At 48.9% G+C, this 17,927-nt stretch overlaps 1 protein-coding gene across 1 annotated transcript in view; it reads right to left on the minus strand.

Moving 5' to 3' along the window:
• IGDCC4 (immunoglobulin superfamily DCC subclass member 4) overlaps positions 1-17,927 on the minus strand; it is a gene marked incomplete at both ends in the record, with an annotated part of 82,393 nt that overhangs the window by 20,624 nt on the left and 43,842 nt on the right. The window contains 4 exons of the mRNA XM_080626542.1: positions 360-524; positions 1,263-1,673; positions 2,203-2,358; positions 4,805-4,939. Coding sequence (XP_080482668.1) covers positions 360-524; positions 1,263-1,673; positions 2,203-2,358; positions 4,805-4,939 — 867 coding nt within the window. The remainder of the gene's footprint in view (positions 1-359; positions 525-1,262; positions 1,674-2,202; positions 2,359-4,804; positions 4,940-17,927) is intronic.

The raw sequence follows: 17,927 nt of genomic DNA on the forward strand, positions 1-17,927 counted from the left end.
TGCAGTAGATGTCTTTCTTCCCAGTTGAAATCAAGTCTGGCCCAGAGTCAAGTTTGGAGCAATACTGCATTAGCTAGATGAAAGCCCAGAGGAGCTGACTGTAGTTCCTGAAGGATTCTCAAGGGCCATACTGTCAGCTAGGTCATTTTCATGCTCTTCATCACCCACGCTGATGATCAGACCAGAGTGCTTTGCTTTTGTGTGGTTTGGTTTGTTGTTTGAGGTTGTTTTTAAAAGACTTCTGACAAGAAGGAGCAGCAAGCAAGTTTAGGTTTCTAGGAGCTGATACTATTCTCCATTGCATATCCAATGCTCACCATGAACCAGGCCAAGACCATTTTTTAGGCACCAGTACTCACCATCCTCCAGGGTTTGAACAATGATGGAAGAGGATGTCCGGCTGGCTCCGAGCTGAGAATATGCAACCACATAGAAGACATAGTTGGTATTGGGTTCTAGGTCCTTGACTTGCAGCTCAGTGGTATCATTATTGACAGCAAACTGGTATTCCACATTATCTGTTCCTAGAGCAAAGGAAACACTGATCAGCAGGTCAGTGAGCTGCCAAGACACTCTTTGAAACAGCACTTAACTCACAAGGTCCATAGTGTCAATCCACCTTAAAAGTCACTCTGTCTTCTCCAATTCTCCCAGTAACTGCACAAACCCCATTTCTTAAGTGAATTCTTCAGCCAGAAACATTCAGTGCTTCAATGGTTGCATCTCCTTTTTGACTCAAGTTCTTTAATCCATGCTAAGGCAACTGATGTTACCACCTCAATATTCAGTGGAACTCTGGCAACAGTTCAGCAAGAGTATTTGCTTGCTGGCTGCTTGGGAAGACAGACCCCAAGAGACCCCATTTCAGATTCTGGGTGTGAATAATTTAGTGATTACCCCTGTGCACAATGTAGCTATTTAGTATCTCCATTAACAATCACACCCTTTGCATATAAAATCAATGTGTTGGAGGAAAAGGTAAACAACAGAAGTTTCCAGAAGTGCCTGGTCTCACTAGAATCCAGACAACTCAGCTGCACAGACATGCTGCTGCTGGTCAACAGGTTAATATATGTTGGCTAATCCACAGGCACTGTCATGGACTGACACTGACTCCAAGACTAAATGCCTTTACCCGCAATGAAAAGGGCTAAACTAACTGGAATTGCCTCACACTTGTCACTAGCTGGGAAAGAAGCCAACCTGTGCCTTATGCCTTGTACCTGCCACACAGCTGTGTTGCAGAGGCAGATGACACCTACCCACAGCTCGCTGGTAATGTAAGGAGAAGCCGATGATCTGCTCGCTGTTGTACTCTGGCCGCTCCCAGGACACAAGGACCGTGGTGCTGGAGAGGGACACGGCTGACACTTTCTTGGGAGCGCTGGGCAAACCCTCCCGCACGATCACCGAGAGCTTGGCAGTGGCACAAGCCATGCCCAGGCTGTTCTCAGCCACACACTGGTAGTAGCCGGCATCCTCCAGTCCGATCTGATTGATGACGAGGCTCCCACTGCTCTGCACCTTCACCCGCCCGTTGGACAGGATGGTCTCCCCGTTCTTCAGCCACTGGATGGTTGGGACTGGCTCCCCCTCTGCCTTGCACACAAACCGGGCTGTGCTGGCGCGGGTGCGTGAGATGGTTTCAGGAGCCTGGGAGATGCTGGGTTTCGCTGGGAGGAGAGAGGACAAATTAACGCAGGAAGGAGGAGGAAAAGACAGCAAAGCAAATCCCTTCTCCTCCCCACTCGGTGCTATGTTTTATTCAGTAGCAGCTTTGCTTACAAGATAGGATTTGCCAGGCAGACTCTAGAGGCTTAATTTAGACTCTGTCCAAAAGGAAAAATAAATTCTCTATCAATCATGTGCTGCGTTCCCTGATCCTAGGCTGTTCTCCCTGCTGGCTTCCACGATACTGAAAGTTAATTGCTGATACAGATTTCCATGAGGGAACCCTGGAGAACAAGAATAAGGCATAAAATGGTTCAGTAAATAGAAGGAACTAAACCCCAAATTAAAGAGGAGACACTCCCACTGAGAGCTATCCCAACCCAGGGCCTCCTGGCTCTAACCTGGCTCCCATCTTACCCAGCACAGGCCACAGTCACAACTACTTGGGGATCTCCTGGATGTTGGTCCATGTAATCCACACCTACCTGGTCAGGGTTTCTACCTGGAGCATTTACCCTGCTCTCTACTCACCAAGGACCCGGAGCTCAGCTGCAGCTGTGACAAACTGCCTGGTCTGGGGTTTGTTAGCACGGCAGACGTACACCCCTGAGTGATGGGGCTGGCTGGAAGGGATGAGGAGGTTTGTCCGGCCCAGCACAATCACATCCGTGGAAACAGGCCTTCCATCTGCAGGAAGAAACATGCACAAATGTGGGAGGCAGTCCCAGTGAGGCCCCCCTTTATGAGGGCTTGTGAAGAGCCAGGATCACAGCTGGGGAGTGGAGAGACCCCCAGATCCCAAACCCCAGCTCAGAGGAGGATTCCTGCTGGGACACTCCTCAGTGTTTGATCAAGCATCAGCCAGCCCAAGCCAACATTGGCCCAAGGTTCAGTTTAGCCTGTAATAACCAGTTGTTCTGTTTTGGATCAAAATAATCTCTGATACGTAGGGTGTGCCTGCAATGAGAACCCCTAGGAATAGCACATTCAAGGAAAAGCTGTGCTAACACACATCTTGGAAAAGCTCCTGGATCTGCCTGATGACCCCTGTGCACGTTAATGCAGATGTCAGCAAGAGCACTGAATCACTAACAGCTCAGGGGTTCTTCTCTCCTCTGGGTTCCAGACATGAACCCAAATTTACTGAGCTTCCTAAGTCATTCTTTGCCCCCAGCTTGGCTCCTGATCTGCAGGGTATCAGGAAGACACCTGGTTCTCCTTGGGGCTCTGGTGCTTGGGCCATGAGCTGCTGTCTTCCCATTCCCATGGCCAGATGCTCAGCGCTGCTGAGTAGGGAAGGAGGAAAGGCTGGCTCTGGCTCCCTGGCCAGAAGATGAGCCATCCTTCTACAACTTCAAATAGCCCTGGGCTCCTCAGCATGTCACAGGCTGGTGCTGGGCACTGCTTATTCTCAGCACTGGATGGGAGGTCAGGTACCCATGGCCAGCTCTGGCACATCCAGCCAGTTTGTGCAGAGCTGTGCAACACCAGACCTTGTCCCTCTCCCCCTGTGATAGCATGGATGTCTTTCAGACAGCAAAACCTCAAACTGGCTTGCCTTTACCTCTCAGAGATTCAGCTGAGCCTGTATCCAGACAGAAGAAAGCTCCTCACCTTCACTGTGAGCAGCTGCACCTACTTAGCACCATCAGCAGGGAATGCAGCTGAGATCAGATCCTCTGCCCCCTCCATCCACAGTTTGGGGGTATTTAGATGGCTTCACAGTTCAGTGGCTGCATGCTTAGAGGTGGGGAAAATCTGTGCACCCCTTTTGCACTGGAGCAGTTTGAAAGCCTGACTCCAGATGGTAGCAATTAGCTGACACCACCACGGCTGGCAAGAGCCAAACTGGCAACCTAGAGGTACAATCCTCAGTGTTACCTACATGACTAATCGCCCAGTAACCCAGCCTGCTCCTTAATGAAGCCTTGGAAAGAAACATGCTTGTATAACACAGAACTGCTAACACTGTTAATCCATCTTTTCTAATTGAAGAGTCCACACCAGGAAGCACAGGGGAGAGCAAGCAACCACTTTAAAACAAAGCATGCAAGGAACTTTTTTCATCAACCTTTCCTCCTCCTTTTCCTCCCTGTTCAAAAACTTTCACAGTGGTAATTAATAATATCTACTCTACTACAGGCATCAGCGGCTCTCAGCAAAGCAATGATTAAGTGATCTAGCATGTATCTGGAATTGTGAAGTGCACAGGATAAACCAGAAACATTTCTGCCAAACATTTAATCCAAAGCTGTATCCTCTGAGGTATTTTTGGTCCTTTTTTTATGGGGAAGAGGAAATATTTATGTACACTAAAATCCTTGCCTGTGGACAAGTCTGGGCTGAAGACCAACCACAATAAACGGTTACAGGGGAGAGGAGTCTTAAATAGCAACCTGGATTTATGGAAATGACTGAGAGCCTTTTATGGGGAAGAATCAACTCCTGAGCTGAGAACATCTTCAGGCAGAGTCCCTGAAACACATCTGATGGATGTGATACTTGAAGTGACGCTAGCACCCTACTCATGACTTAGGCTATCAGCCCTGGGTAACATGGGCCAGTCTGGTTCATCTGTACAGCTCTGATGAGACCTGAGCTTCTACTCAATCCTTCCACCACCAATGTGACCACAGTAAGGCTGTGAATAAAAACCCTCCAGCACGCCCAGCCACTGTAAGGATTAAAATCTTACCATGTTTTATAATCCTGCAAGATCATACAAGTTATTTCTCTCATGCAAAGTTGGATCCACAGAATCCCCACTAACCTCTAAGTCCCTGTAGGAGTGGCACAGACCTGACCCCATCTCATGACCTTCACTGCTCAAGCTCATACAATAAGGATGACTAATTTAGATCAAAAGGCATCCAGGCATTAGAGCTGCATATATTTCACAGGCCAGCCAACTCTAAAGCGAACTGCATGCTTTGTAACCTTCTAGATTTAATTAGTAATTCCAGTTTAGCAAGGACACCCTACACTGTGACACTACCCGTGTCATTAGGTACCACTGTAACAAACGCTCTTCCAGTCCCACAGATTCTCCAGCCTCTTAATAGATGTTTTTAAACATGAAGTATCCACAGGTTCCTCTGGACAACAAAAACTTGACCCTGTCCTTCATGCTCACCCTGTCGTATCCAGGAGACGAAGGGGGTGGGATCAGCAGCCGCCATGCACTCCATCACCACGCTCTCCCCGGCCACCACCGTGGTGTTCTCAGGAGCAGCAATGATGGTGACATCTCCTCCTGCTGGCTGGGAACCTGGAGTCAAAAAGGAAAAGGAAAGTCTGTCCTTCCAAATTGCAAAGTCCCTGGAAAAACAGAGAATGTGGAGCTCAGACACCCCATGGGTTGTTTCCTGCGTGGTAATGGGATGGAGGAGCAAAGCAGGTGTTGCTTTGACATAACTGAAGTATTTTTGCTAAAGAAATGGACAAGAGGTGTCCTGAAGATCTGCTCTCACCATGCTTGCCCTAGTAAAAATTAGCATCAGCATTTTCACATGGAAAATTAACATAGTTTCAACCCAGCACTTTCACCAACTGTTGCTAAGTGGATGTTTTGTTCATTAGATGAGACAAGACACCGCTGCCCTCTAACAGAGCAACAAACACCCCCTCTGTTTCTGAGCTCTTACGATGCCTTGCCAATCTAGTAACTTGGTCAAACAAATTCCAACATCCAGCTGCTGTACTGTAAATGGCAGCAAAGAGGAGTCAAGCCTGTGTCCAGGTCTTCACCTGATGGCATGAAAACTGCATCAGTCATTACACATCTGGAGGAGAAAGTGCACACACCAAGCCAACAGTAAATTGAGCAGCGTTTACAAGAAGATCTATAGGCTGCATAGCACAATGTCTTCAGTGTAAGATGGAGATGGTTTTTGCTTGAAATGAACCTTCTTGCCTGTGCCTGCCACTGCTGAGCAGGGGTTAAGGGAAGGTGAAGGAAATGCCTTTGCAGCAGCCAAATTTCTGTTGTCAGATGAAAACAACCGGAGCCCTCTTGAGCAGACCAGACTGTTCATAACCCTCAACAACCCAGCAACCCCGCTCTTCCAGCTCTCTCAAGTACATCTAACTCTGAGGGACACTCTTGTTGTTTTCCTCATGAAAGGGGAAATAACTGCAGAGGAGTCACAAGCAATTCTTAGACCTGCTCTGGCTGCTGCCATGATCTAGCAGGGAAAGTTGTTGGCAGCAGCTGTCGAACAAATAATAGCAGAACCTTTCTGCACAGTGCAACCTCAGTGCCCTAAGATACGACAGAGTTCAAAACCCGAGTTCAGGCAAGCTCATGAAGGACCCATTTACCAGGACTGTTAAACACAAAGGTCTCAACGCAGTCCCCAGCCCAAGATGTTTCCACACATCTGACCGAGGTCAGATGCTGAGGGAGATGTCCAAGCAAAGCACATTATCCTCCCTGCCCAGGTTTTTTTACATGCTTTCCTCTACCATCTGCTGTGGTCACTTTTGGAGATGGCACCTGCAATGCTGCATCTCTGGCCTGGCCCACGCTGACCATTCATGTGGCATCCAAGCAACACTCACCCGTACCTGACTTTGTGATATAAACCAGAGAAGCTCTAGCCTCAGCACGCAGGCCTGCTGCATGGCAGGAGGTTACACACTGCTGCACCCTTGCGCTCAGCCCACCTCCAGACTTGTTGCCATTTCCTCTAGCACAGTTGTCTTGCAAAACAGAGTTGGTCCAACACTGAAATATTCCTGCAGCCCATGCATGTGTGAAAGGGATTTCCATCTGTAGTATTACATGAGCACAGTTTAAAAGGAGCCAGCAAAACCCCTGAGGCACCAAGGGAAAACAGGAGAGAGCAGGAGCCAGAGCTCGTCCAGCAGATGGAAGCAGAGACCGAGGAGCGCTGGTGGTCCCCACTGGGGCAATGGCTGGACCACACGTTTAGTGTAATCCCAGTCGTGGGCACCAGCAGCAATAGGAGCTGCCATGGGGCATGAAGGGGAAGCCAAGCCAGCTATCCTCCTTCCAATGGAACAAGTGTGCTACACAGAGGGCCTGGGGTGTACAGGCACGTACAATGTCCTGTTGTGTGTCCAGCATGGCCAGGGCTTTGCTACGTACACAGCGTTAACACCTACGGACACCATCAGCCTCACCACCATCATGTCCAGGTGCAGCAGGACAACTTGGGCACAAAAGAGGAACAAGAAGAAACCACATCAGGCTATGGATTCAGAGGCTTCATTGACAAACAGATCAAAGTCCTGGTCACTCTTAACTGCAGTACCAAGGCTGTGCTTGAGAAGTACTGAGAGAGAAAATGGGCTTAATGCAAAAACAGGCACAAGAACTTCCACAACAGCACGTAAGCTGAAGGATCAGAGAAATGCAAGGCTCTCTGGAACAACAGCTTTCCTTTAACTCCAGCTCCAGTTCAACAAAGCACTGCAATCCATGAGGAATCATTACTCCTGCAAAACAACTGAGTGCGGGGACTCCAGCAGGAACCGACCGAATGAGTGAGGCTGCCCAGCACACGAGACCTCTACCCTTTCTCTACCTATATAGCAGAGAGGGATGAGGCAACATCAGAGAAAGAAGGAGAAGGTGCTTTCCAGCCAGGATTTGGAAGGGAACACTTGAGAAAGCACCAGAAGGAAAAGGCTTTTATAGCAGCCATTACAGGAAGGCCACAGTGCTGGGAAGACACTGGAGGAAAGAAGCTGTTCTTTTCTGCAGTGCTGGGGAAAAAATAAACGTAGAGTAAAAAATAACACCAACCAGATGGCAATATATTCCCTGCCAGATTTCCAAGCAGCTTCCTCTACCATGCTTAGGGAAGAGGGAGAGAGAAAGCTCCTCAAACCTGACTTAAACACTTGTCTGTTCCATTCAGGTGCATGGCCCCAGGTGCTGGCTGACAAAAGCACTTTACAGGTTATAGAAACTCCCTGTGAAGGCTCTTGTTCCACATCACTCGGTCCCTGGACAGCTGCCTTGTAGCGCTGTCAGTCACTAGGAGAGGGATTTTATGAGCTGCACAAACCCTCACTCTGAAGCGGCCCCAGGAGCCATCAACCCAATTCTGCAACGTCCTGGTACAGCAGAGCCACCATGAAGTGCTGCTGTAAAGGCACAGCCCATAGCTTCACCTTTCCTTGGGGCCTCAAGCTTCTCCTGGCTGGGGAAGGACCAAGGAAATGCTTCACCACCTCACGATACTCCTGCAGCAGCACCATTGGCTACCCTTCCCTCTGGTGCTGCCCATCCTGTAATGTGGGTGCTCTGGAAGGGAAAGAACAAGGAGCTCACTGATGGCCAGGTAACCAGCCAGGAGAAACGAGGCCTGGAGACCCAAAGGGTTGACAACCAGCTACTTATCAGCTCCATACTTACCTTGTAGAAGGTAGAAAGAGAGTTAGTATGAGGGCTTCCTGACAGTCAAACTCAGCGTTCCTCTGACAACCAAGAGTGGTAACAGCCACAGGCATCTGTAGCTCAAACATCCATTTCTGCTTCCTTCTCCCTCAGACAAAACTCTGGCTTCAGCCTTGAAAAACTATTGGGAAAACACATTATCCCAGCCCCCCATGTCTGTTTGTTGCTGATTATTATTGAAACTGTATTACAAAACCAAACAGCTCTGTTTGCTTTCCCAGTGCATTCCTGGGTGTGTGCATGGATGAATGCCCCTTACACTGCTTGCACACACAAACTCATTTCTCTCCAGCTTTGTATTTCACTGTGGCTCTGTCAAAGCAAGTCTACAAGTCAAGTTGCTCTTTAAACTGAGCCCTCTTTAGAGTACATTTCCCACTTGCTATCTCAATAGGCTGGCTGGACAGGATGGCTCACAGGTTAACTGCTATGAACTGGGTTTGAAGAGTTCCCAAGAACTAAGCTAACCAGGGAAACCTCCACACAGGGATTCCAACCAACATCAAAGAGTAAAACCAGCATCTTTTATTTTTGCCTCCACTGCCATGACAAGAAGTTCAGGTCAAGAGGGAATATTGCTAAAACACAAAGGAAAAAAGAGCTGCAGCTTCCAAAACATCTTTGAGTGCCTGAACAAAACAGGTCACTGAATGCACCTGCGCCACGCTGCCCGTTCTGTACCATTAAAAGCTGTCACAGTGCTGCTATTTAAAACTTGGGCTTTGAGATTTCTTCCCCCTCAGCTTTGTTTTGTCTCTCCAAGTAGCAAAGCTGCTCTAGGCAAAACCTTTGCGCAGCCCAAGGAATAACCCATGGATACATATCAAAACTCGCTGTCACCTTTGTGGACTTTTTTACCCTCTGAATCAGATGGACCAATTTCACCCTCTTTTACTGAAAGCAACCGAGCTGTAGGGTGCTAAACACTGCTCTGCGATGACAGGGGAGCTTTAAGCAACGACTTGCTTGGAAGGAGGCTTGGGACAAAGCTCAAAATGTTTATCTGAAGTGATAGCCTGAGCTATAACATACACGAGTGATTTCAAACTCTAAGAGTTTACAATGTGGCTCTGCCTCTACAGCACCCATAATTCATCAGCCGTCCCCTCCTGCCTCCCTGCTGTTGTTAGTGCAGAGCATCAGCGAAATATTGAGGCAGTGCACCAGGAGGAAAGTGGGGTTTGTTCAGCCAATTTGTGATGGTCGCTTGCAGTGACAAGAGGGTGACTTTTTGGACGGGAACTAACACCTCTCTCCCGACTCCATAAACACCCTGCCTCAGCGAAAGTGCTGGAAGGTGAAACATGACTTGCATGGTGACACATTCAACTCTCAGCTGTCAGCAGTTCAGGAGTCGGAGATACCCAACAATCAAGCCACAATCTTGTGTTCTGTGAACTTTCTCACCCTCTCTGGAGGAGGAGCATGAAACCTTATTCATCCCTGCGAGCCTCCTCCGGGAATAGATGCTAGCACTGAGCAGCTGTTCATTAGAGAAAGTCAATGCTGTCACTGCTGTTATTCTGCAGACAATAAAGGAGCAAATTACCCATTGCAGAGCACACACCTTCAAAAACGCAGGCGCTGTGTTTGCAGAGCATGTCCCGCTCCCACTCCCGCTCCCGAGCTCTCTCCCTTGTCTCTGACAAACCGCAGACCTCCTGGACTGCTGAGGGAGAAAGGAGACAGCAGCCATGAAGGAGATAAGGAATCCTCCACACCTGCCTTCCTCCTTCCTTTACACTTTCCTGGCAATTTCTCTACAGGGTAATTCTGCTTCTGGGCTACACGCAGGACAGGAGATAACCGGCATGTAAAGTCCCTAGGCAGGACACTTGCCTGGCTGTATCCTAACACTATGGCAATATATGCTTTGGGGGCAATATAAACTATGTCAGATCTCAAACCTGAGCCTGCCTAGCAACAAGCATTTCTTCTGTTATAACTGTTCTCATCTGATCACAGCAACACAAACAGGAAAGCAAAGGAGCCAAGAGAGGACCAGCACCAGTGATTTTCACAAGTGGCGAGAGATGCTGAGTGCTGCCCTTCTGACACCCAACAACTCAGGCATCCCCAAAGCACCACAACTTAAACGTTGCCTCCTCTTCTTCCCAAACACAGCTCTGGCAACCACAAAGCCTTTTACCATTTGCTTTTCCGGGTTTTTCTTCCACCTTTGCTATACTGGTCCCTGCAGCAGTTTGGATCCAAGTTCTGTTTTCATCCATCACTGAAGCTGGGGAGGGACAACTTCTAGTTATGAGATTTTGGACCCAATTCACTAAACATTTGGTGCTGCTCTGATGGTCCTCGGCTTTGTAAACTCCTCTGCAGAGGATGAGCCTTTGTTTCACAGCCTCTATCAGCAGAAATGCTTTCACTTTTCAGGCAGCTACAGTGTGCTTGGGTCAACACCGGACTCAACTTGGAAGGGAGGCTGAAAAGGAACCCGGCTTTTACTGCACAAGTGACGCTGTATGGGGGTAACAGGGTTGGCTTTTTCTGCCCGACAGTATACATGAGCTCAGTAAATCAGTTTTGTATTGTCTTTGTTTTAGATTGTCTTTTTACCTCATATGTCAAAACATTCTGTAAGCAGTTACACATTTGCCAATGCAAACATTTCACTGAAAAGCTGAACAGGGGAAGATTTATCTCCATGTTTTGGAATGGGAACAGAGCTTCTCTTCCTACTTACTAAGTTAGTGCTGCAGCAGAACAGCTACACATCATTTGTCATCTTTAAAGCAGCATACAAAGAAACATGCATAAATGATTAAAACACTGAAGTTCCATCACTTTCTTAGCACCATTAAAAGGCGTCCACATACATCACTTGTAACTCTAATTACTATCACAAGATCCCTAATAAAGAAGTCAGCAAACATCCCCAAAAACACGGGGCAACCTGTACTTCTAATAGCAGGCACAAAACCTGCTCCTTTACTGTCTGCATAGAGGTACATACTAAATGGAGAATTTAATAGATGAAATACACTTCTGTGATTTAAAACAAAGAAAGGGGGAAAAAAGAGAAGGATTAATGAGTTTGGAAGAAGAGTGCTCATGTCTACCTGGACGCACTCCTCACACCAGCACCACCACAGCTTCCGGGGTCAGTTACACACTGAGTGTGGCAGAAGGAGCTGCTCTTAGAACTGCTTTTCACTTGGCTTGAGAAACAGCCTGGTAAAGTATTTCCCCGTCTCTGTGTCCTGTGTCTGGAAGCCTGAAGAGCACATGGATCCCAGTCCAGACAGGCAGAGGGGCCATCAGGAACTCCTCTTTCATTTCCCTTGACTTCTTTATACAGCTGACAGATTTCAGCTCAGAAATTAAATCCTTTAATGTACTCGCTCAGCCATAAGTGGACACCCTGAGCTATCTGTAACCAGAAGCCCTGAAAGAGGCAGAGCAGTGGCAGGTTTCCAGGAATCGCCTTGGAGTTTTAGGGAGGGCTCTTTTCCCACCCCTAAACCATTGATCCTTCAGGATACAGACTTGTACATGTCCAGGGTACGTTCAGCTCTGCTGCAGAGCAGTCGGAGCATGCTTTGCCCACCACTCCACCTCCTGTAAAGCTGTCAACATTGGCTCTCTGTTTGCGTACATGCATTTGCAACTGCTCCTCATCACGCCAAGAGGGCCAGGAGCCAGCCAGACTGCACGAGGAATTCCTGCTCGCTTCCCCAGCGAGCACTTGGAAGCGTTTGTGCCGCTCCGAGTGGGAGCCAGGCAAAATAAACAGGAGGAGCCGCACCGGCGGCGCGGTCGCACAGCCCCGGATCCCCTTGCACAAAGAGCTGCTGATGATGATGAGGACTGGGGCTCTTCTGGTTTTCTGCCACAGGCCCCAAGTTGGCAAAGGGATGGAAAGCTCAGGCCATGGATCTGGATCCTCAAAAGCCTGCAGATAGGTCGCAGGGGGTTTCTGGGAGGCAGACGAAGCAGAGCACGTGTTGGAATGTGGCAGAGGGAATAGGAAACAAGCTTGGCGCACAGTGGACACTGAGGACCATGTTGGAGCAGCATTAATAATGCCAACAGTTTAGATAATACCTATCAATTAATAAGCCTTTAACCGTTCCTAGCACATATTCAAGGATCTTAAACTCCTTAAAAGAAAGCCGCTCAGTGTGCAGTGGGAGCTAAGCCTCTAGAGGAGGTGAGAAGCCAACAAAGAAGTGACGAAAGGAGCAGAGGTACCTCAGTGTCTCCGAAGTCTGCGCAATGACAGAGCAGTCTCCCTGCCCTAACTCTGAGACCTGGACAGCTTATGTTACCTAAACTGAGCCTCTAAAGCACTGCAAGCCCAGCCGTTCCTCAGCAGCTGCCAGATACAAGGACAAGAAAGACAAGGGCTGCAAGGGGATGATGTTTTGCAGTTATCACTGCAACAGGAACCACCAAACTACAGCAGGCATGTCCCAGGGCTGACAAGACTGATGCTACTGTAAAGTAACAGCCAGAAAGCATCACAAGACCCCTAACAAAAGCCACAGTATCAGAGATTTAAATATAGACATCCCCCGTCCCCAAATCAGTGAACACCAAATGACCCTGGGGACCTAAGCTTGCCAGCCCCTGGGATTCAGTGGGAGCATTCCCAAACTTGTTTAACCATCATTGCAGCAGCTCTCTGTCATTTTGCTAGGCCAGCACATCACCCCGTAGGAAGATGCAGGAGAAAAAAAGGCTGTGAGGCAGGTAAAAATGCTGTCACCTCTGGCACAGAAATGACACAGAGACATGGTCAGCAGAACACCCTTCTGCCTCACAGGTCACAAGCCCTGAAACTCCTCCTCACTCACTCACCTCACCTTGTCGCTGTGACTGGAGCAATTCTGCTCCAGTAACTTCCTCCTTGTGCCGAGAGGCTGATGTTTCCCAGGGGCTGACACCTATTTCATCAGCTCTATTTGCAATTCAGATTTATTTGCCACATCAGATCTATTTGCAATTCACGTACAGCAGTGACAGCAGAGAGGGAACAGGCTGGGGGCCCTGGGCTGTGCAGAAGGACACAACCTGCCCTCTTTGAACCCAGGGCTCGTGTTCTGCCCCATGCCATCTGCCAGAGGTGGCCCTTCACATTACTGTCATGAACAGCTTTGACAAGAGAAACATTATGGGAAGCCACCTCTTGGTGTGCTCTCCCTGATGCCAGGTATACAGACTGCTTCCTGCAAGCTACACTTCAAATATACAACATGCTGGGAGCCTACAGTAACACAGTCTGGCAGCAAACAAAGACTGCCAACTTGGAAGGAAGAACTAAAAACAGATGGATGCATCTGCATTAACTCAGGACAATGCAAATCTGTTTTTCTAGGAAAAGTCTGGAAGGAAAGCTGGTTTTCCATGGGGAAAGATCATTAGTGATAGCCATGGATTCTGTCAAAGCCCTTTGGCTGGACTCTTGCTGAGTGCCATAGAAAGCCCCAGTCTAAGGCAGCGCCTGAAGACACAGTGTTTGGCAACACCACCTGCCTCTCCTTATACCATCCTTCTTCTCTTTTCCTGCTTCTCATAATCCATGTGGCATTGCCCTTAGGCTGCACTGGAAACAGAGCTGGGCAAAAGCATATCCCAGTTACTTCAGGCAAACTCCCAGCTGTGTCCTGAGCAATGCCTGGCACCCGGGATATCCAAGCAAGGGCTCAGAATAGCACAGTTCAGCTCCTGATTCAGCCTCCCCCTGGGCCAACTCACCCCATTTTTGCTCCTTAGCACCGTCTAAGATTATCTGTTAGCACCACCTATAGATCTGGTGGGTCTGTGACTCAAGGACAAGGCTCCTCCATGTCTGCCCTAGGTCTGAAGCAACAGGACCGTGTTTGCCGTGCCTCTGGATACTTGCAACATCTTCACTCCAGCTGTTAGGATGCTGGAAGTGCTGCAGGGCACGGCTCCCCCTCGACCTCAGAGAGCTCCTGTAACACAGGTGATTAATAATTAACAAGTGCCATGAGGAACCCAACCACATCAACCTTGTGCCCCACAGCCCATTGCAAGCTGCTGACCTGATTCTGATCTCTATTCTTAGTTCCCTTCAGCCTCACCATGCAGGCACAGCCTGGCCAATCCCTTCCAGGAAGGCCAGGTGTGATCTCTGTAGTGCAGATGTGCTGTTGCACCACTGCATCACACCACCACCAGAAGACTCTCAGAAGAGAGCTGAATGGAGCCTATTGCTTAAACCTGCTTCAGTCCGAGCCTTATCAAGTGCCAGCTGTAACTTTAGGAAGCCTGAAAAGTGCAGGAGACTTGGATTGCTAAGACATGCATGTGGAGAAAACTGGAGGACTGCAAACCATTCCTGAATCCAGCTATCCCTAGCTTTCAGGAGTCAGAGGAAGAGCTGCCTGTAACACATGAGCCTGGCCATATCTGACAGCTCCAAACATAAAGCACAGCCATGGGAGAGACCAGCTTCCCCTCAGGACTTGGAAACAGCTCACCTATTCCCAGCCCTTGTTCTGCTCTATTATCCTTGACACCTCTGTTGCCACTCACTTCGGTGCCAACCCCGGGCTTGGCTGTTCTGCTTAATGGGAGGTGAGGGCTCTGAATTCTGTATCAAACCCTCTGTCACCGCAGGCTGCTGAGCTGTCAGGAGCGTGGCAGATCATAGCCCCGCTGAACTTCACAGACAGCTGAGCTCAACCTCCCCCTCCAGCTCCCGGGAACAGGCTGTGACACTTGAGCTACGAGCAGCTTTCCCTGGGGATGTGAGTGCTGTGATGCTGGCCCCGCACGAACTCCAGCCCACCATGGAGCTGGGTGTTTGGGTGGGTGCCTGACGCGTGTCTGCACCAGTCCTTCACAAGTTTCACCCAAACTCTGTGGTCTCAATCTTGTTCCATGCATGCTTGAAATCTCCGACGTTGTTCGACTCAGTAAAGGGAATTTTACAGCTTGTGTTAGGCAGAAGGACACTTGTAGCTTTAAATATCTATTTACTAAGTTAAAAATGCTGTTTATCTCCCCCTTGACCTTGCCATCTCTGAAGTCACACTCAGGGGTCTGCTTTGCACCCTCTGCCACAGAGGAGGATCAGGAGCACTTCACACAATCCAGCAGATGCAGTATGAAAACAGCTTCACATATCAGGGACTTGAGACAACAAGATTCAGAAACACACATAAACAGAGTCCTCATGGCTGAGCTTTTGGGATGTCAAGTGGAGAGCAGTTCCCTGCTTAACTAGCTAAGCTAGTAAAGCAAGAGACCAGAGGGCAAAGGAAAACAGATGCTAAGAGAGGGAAAAGTGATAGAAGTCTGTGCCCAGCAGAAGAGGCACAAGGAACAGGGACATAGGAATTGCAGGCTGGAATCGGGATTCCTGCTTCTCCGCAGGTGAAGCATCATGCAACAACTCACAGCAAAAACACAGCTGCTTCATCCCACCCCATGTTTTCTCTCCCTACTCATCTTCATGACCCTCTTGCCTCTCAGAAGCATAGCCTTAAGCTGTATTCTGTGCCCACAAACACAGCTGCGGGTAGCTCTTCCCTATGGGCTCTTACTGGAGGAAGACCACCCTTGACCATGGGGACCACCACGTCACTCTGGTTAACACTGCCCTTCTCCATCAGTGGCAGCACACACAATGGGATCAACACCCAGCTGCGGCCAGGGAGGTCAGACCACAGCAGCACTGACCCAAATCTGAACTCCTCTGTCCCTAGAAGGGACATGGTACTGTGTTCAGAGCTGCAAGGGGAGCAGAGCACATGTCATCAGGGCTCAGGCTGAGTGCCAGCCCAGCATCCAGCACGTCATTCACACATGCAGGGACTGAAAACCCACTTGTGGTAACAGCACGTCTGTTTCTATGAGGTGGTGGCCAACTGCGAGTGCTGCTCACTTCATCACCACCTTCTCCTCCATCCCCAACGCTCATCCCATGTAATAGCTGTATTGTCCTAGAGCCCTTCAGAGCAGGACTCACCCAGGTGCCAGCACCCAGAGCCAGGCTCTCCCTTGGTACCTGCAAGCACTTCAACACAAACACCAAAAGAACAAAAAATGTTAAGGTGTTTCAGCTGCCTCCAAGCTCTGTCCTTGTTATCATATTTCATACAAATATTTGGCTGAAAAATACATTTCCTGGGACACTGCTGCAGCAAGCTGCTACAACTGTCAACGTAAATGATGTTCTGCCAACGGCAATCTCGCAGTGTCATCTCTAATAACACACTACTAAATCCCAACTCACTGGGGACGTGCTCATCTGCTGAAGGCTCTTCAGTGGCATGCCCAGCCCAGACCTCAGCCCTGCTCTATCTACACCCATCACCCTCATCTGCTGTCCCCATTCTTGCACTTATTGCAGCATGTGGAACATGCAACTAAGATTAATGGGTGAGCTGCAGTAAAGTGAAATTTGGGTTAGCTATGGAGAAGAGAGATCCCAATATCCATTCAGTGTGGAAGATGCTGTGGGAGTTACAGAGAGCAACACTCCTTGTGTCATTTAAAAACTGAATGGATGAAGTCCTTGCAATAAAGCACTGTGCTAGCAACAGCACAGGCTCTGATAGTTATTTGTGCTGCACTGGGGATGCAAGCCACATTTGTACCAATTGTGAAGCAAACCCACAGCAAGAGGTAGTCATTATCCCCAAGAAAACACACAAAGAGCAAGTGTGTGCATGACATGGGGGGGAGAAGTGAAGTGACAGGCAAAGTGACCTGCTGAGACTACACAGTGTCATGTTCCACAAGCTTTTCTGCTCCTCTTCTTTGAGAGCTGCTTTATGAAGCACAGTGACACTTCCTTGGGCATGTCAAGGACCTGGGATCACAACCAGGACACACAGGGAATTAACTCTTTATAAATGAATTCAGAGTATGACTCCAGAGCCTGCTTCCAGCGAAAGGAGCTACAAGAAACAGGGCACAGCCCCGCGGAGAGCTGACCCCAAGGAAAGGCAGCACACGCAGACAGAGTGCCTGGGAAAAGCATCCTGCAGCCAGCTCCTAATGCCCTTTTTGGCAGAGAGAACAGCAGAGCTGCAGTGTTCATTCATCATGTGTCCAGGTGAGGGGCAAAGGGACGGAGCTGTCACATGTGTTTGGTGCTCCATCCACCGGGGAGCAGTGGAGATCCAAAGGGAAAATCCCAAGTTACCCCTATTTCACAGCAGGCTCTGTTTCAGGGCTGCGGGACTGCATCCCACTGTCCTGTCTGCTCTCTTTCCTTCCAGCTCAAAATACCACCTCCCAGGGGAAGGTCTGGAAATATGCACCATGAAGTCTGCACAGCTGAAACATCTGCAGCACTTACAGCCCGATCAGGCACTGCTGCGCTCTGCCCTGAGTAAGGCCAACGTGGATCCAGCCTCCGGCACACAACACGAAGCCCCCATGTAATGGGGAAGTCACACCGACAAGGGAAACACTTTGGGGGTTTCAGACCATGAAAATATGCCAGAAGGGGGTCGTGCTAATTGCTGCCTCTACTAAGAAAAAGCCTTTAATAGGGGAGGTGGAACAATTCCCAGCACAAACCCAGGGACCTTGGCACTGCAGTGGGACTGAAAGACTGGGACTCCCATCTTACCTCAATACAAATCACTCACTAGCCATTAGCAGGGGGTAAAATGTAGTTTAGTTGCTCCTGTCTCCAGGCACGTGGGATTTTGGTCCCTGATATTCCCAAGTTAGCAACACTAAATAGTTGTATTCCAGGTTATTGTTTCTTTTAGTTTGGATATTTTTTTCCCCTGGAATTGGTTTGGTTTAGTTTGGCTTTATATTTTACAACTGGCAAAGGATTTCTGCCTGACCAGTTCACTCCAGTCCATTGCTATCAGCTGCG

The sequence above is a fragment of the Psittacula echo genome (genome assembly GCF_963264785.1).
Source record: "Psittacula echo genome assembly, chromosome: 10".
NCBI lineage: Eukaryota > Metazoa > Chordata > Aves > Psittaciformes > Psittacidae > Psittacula > Psittacula echo.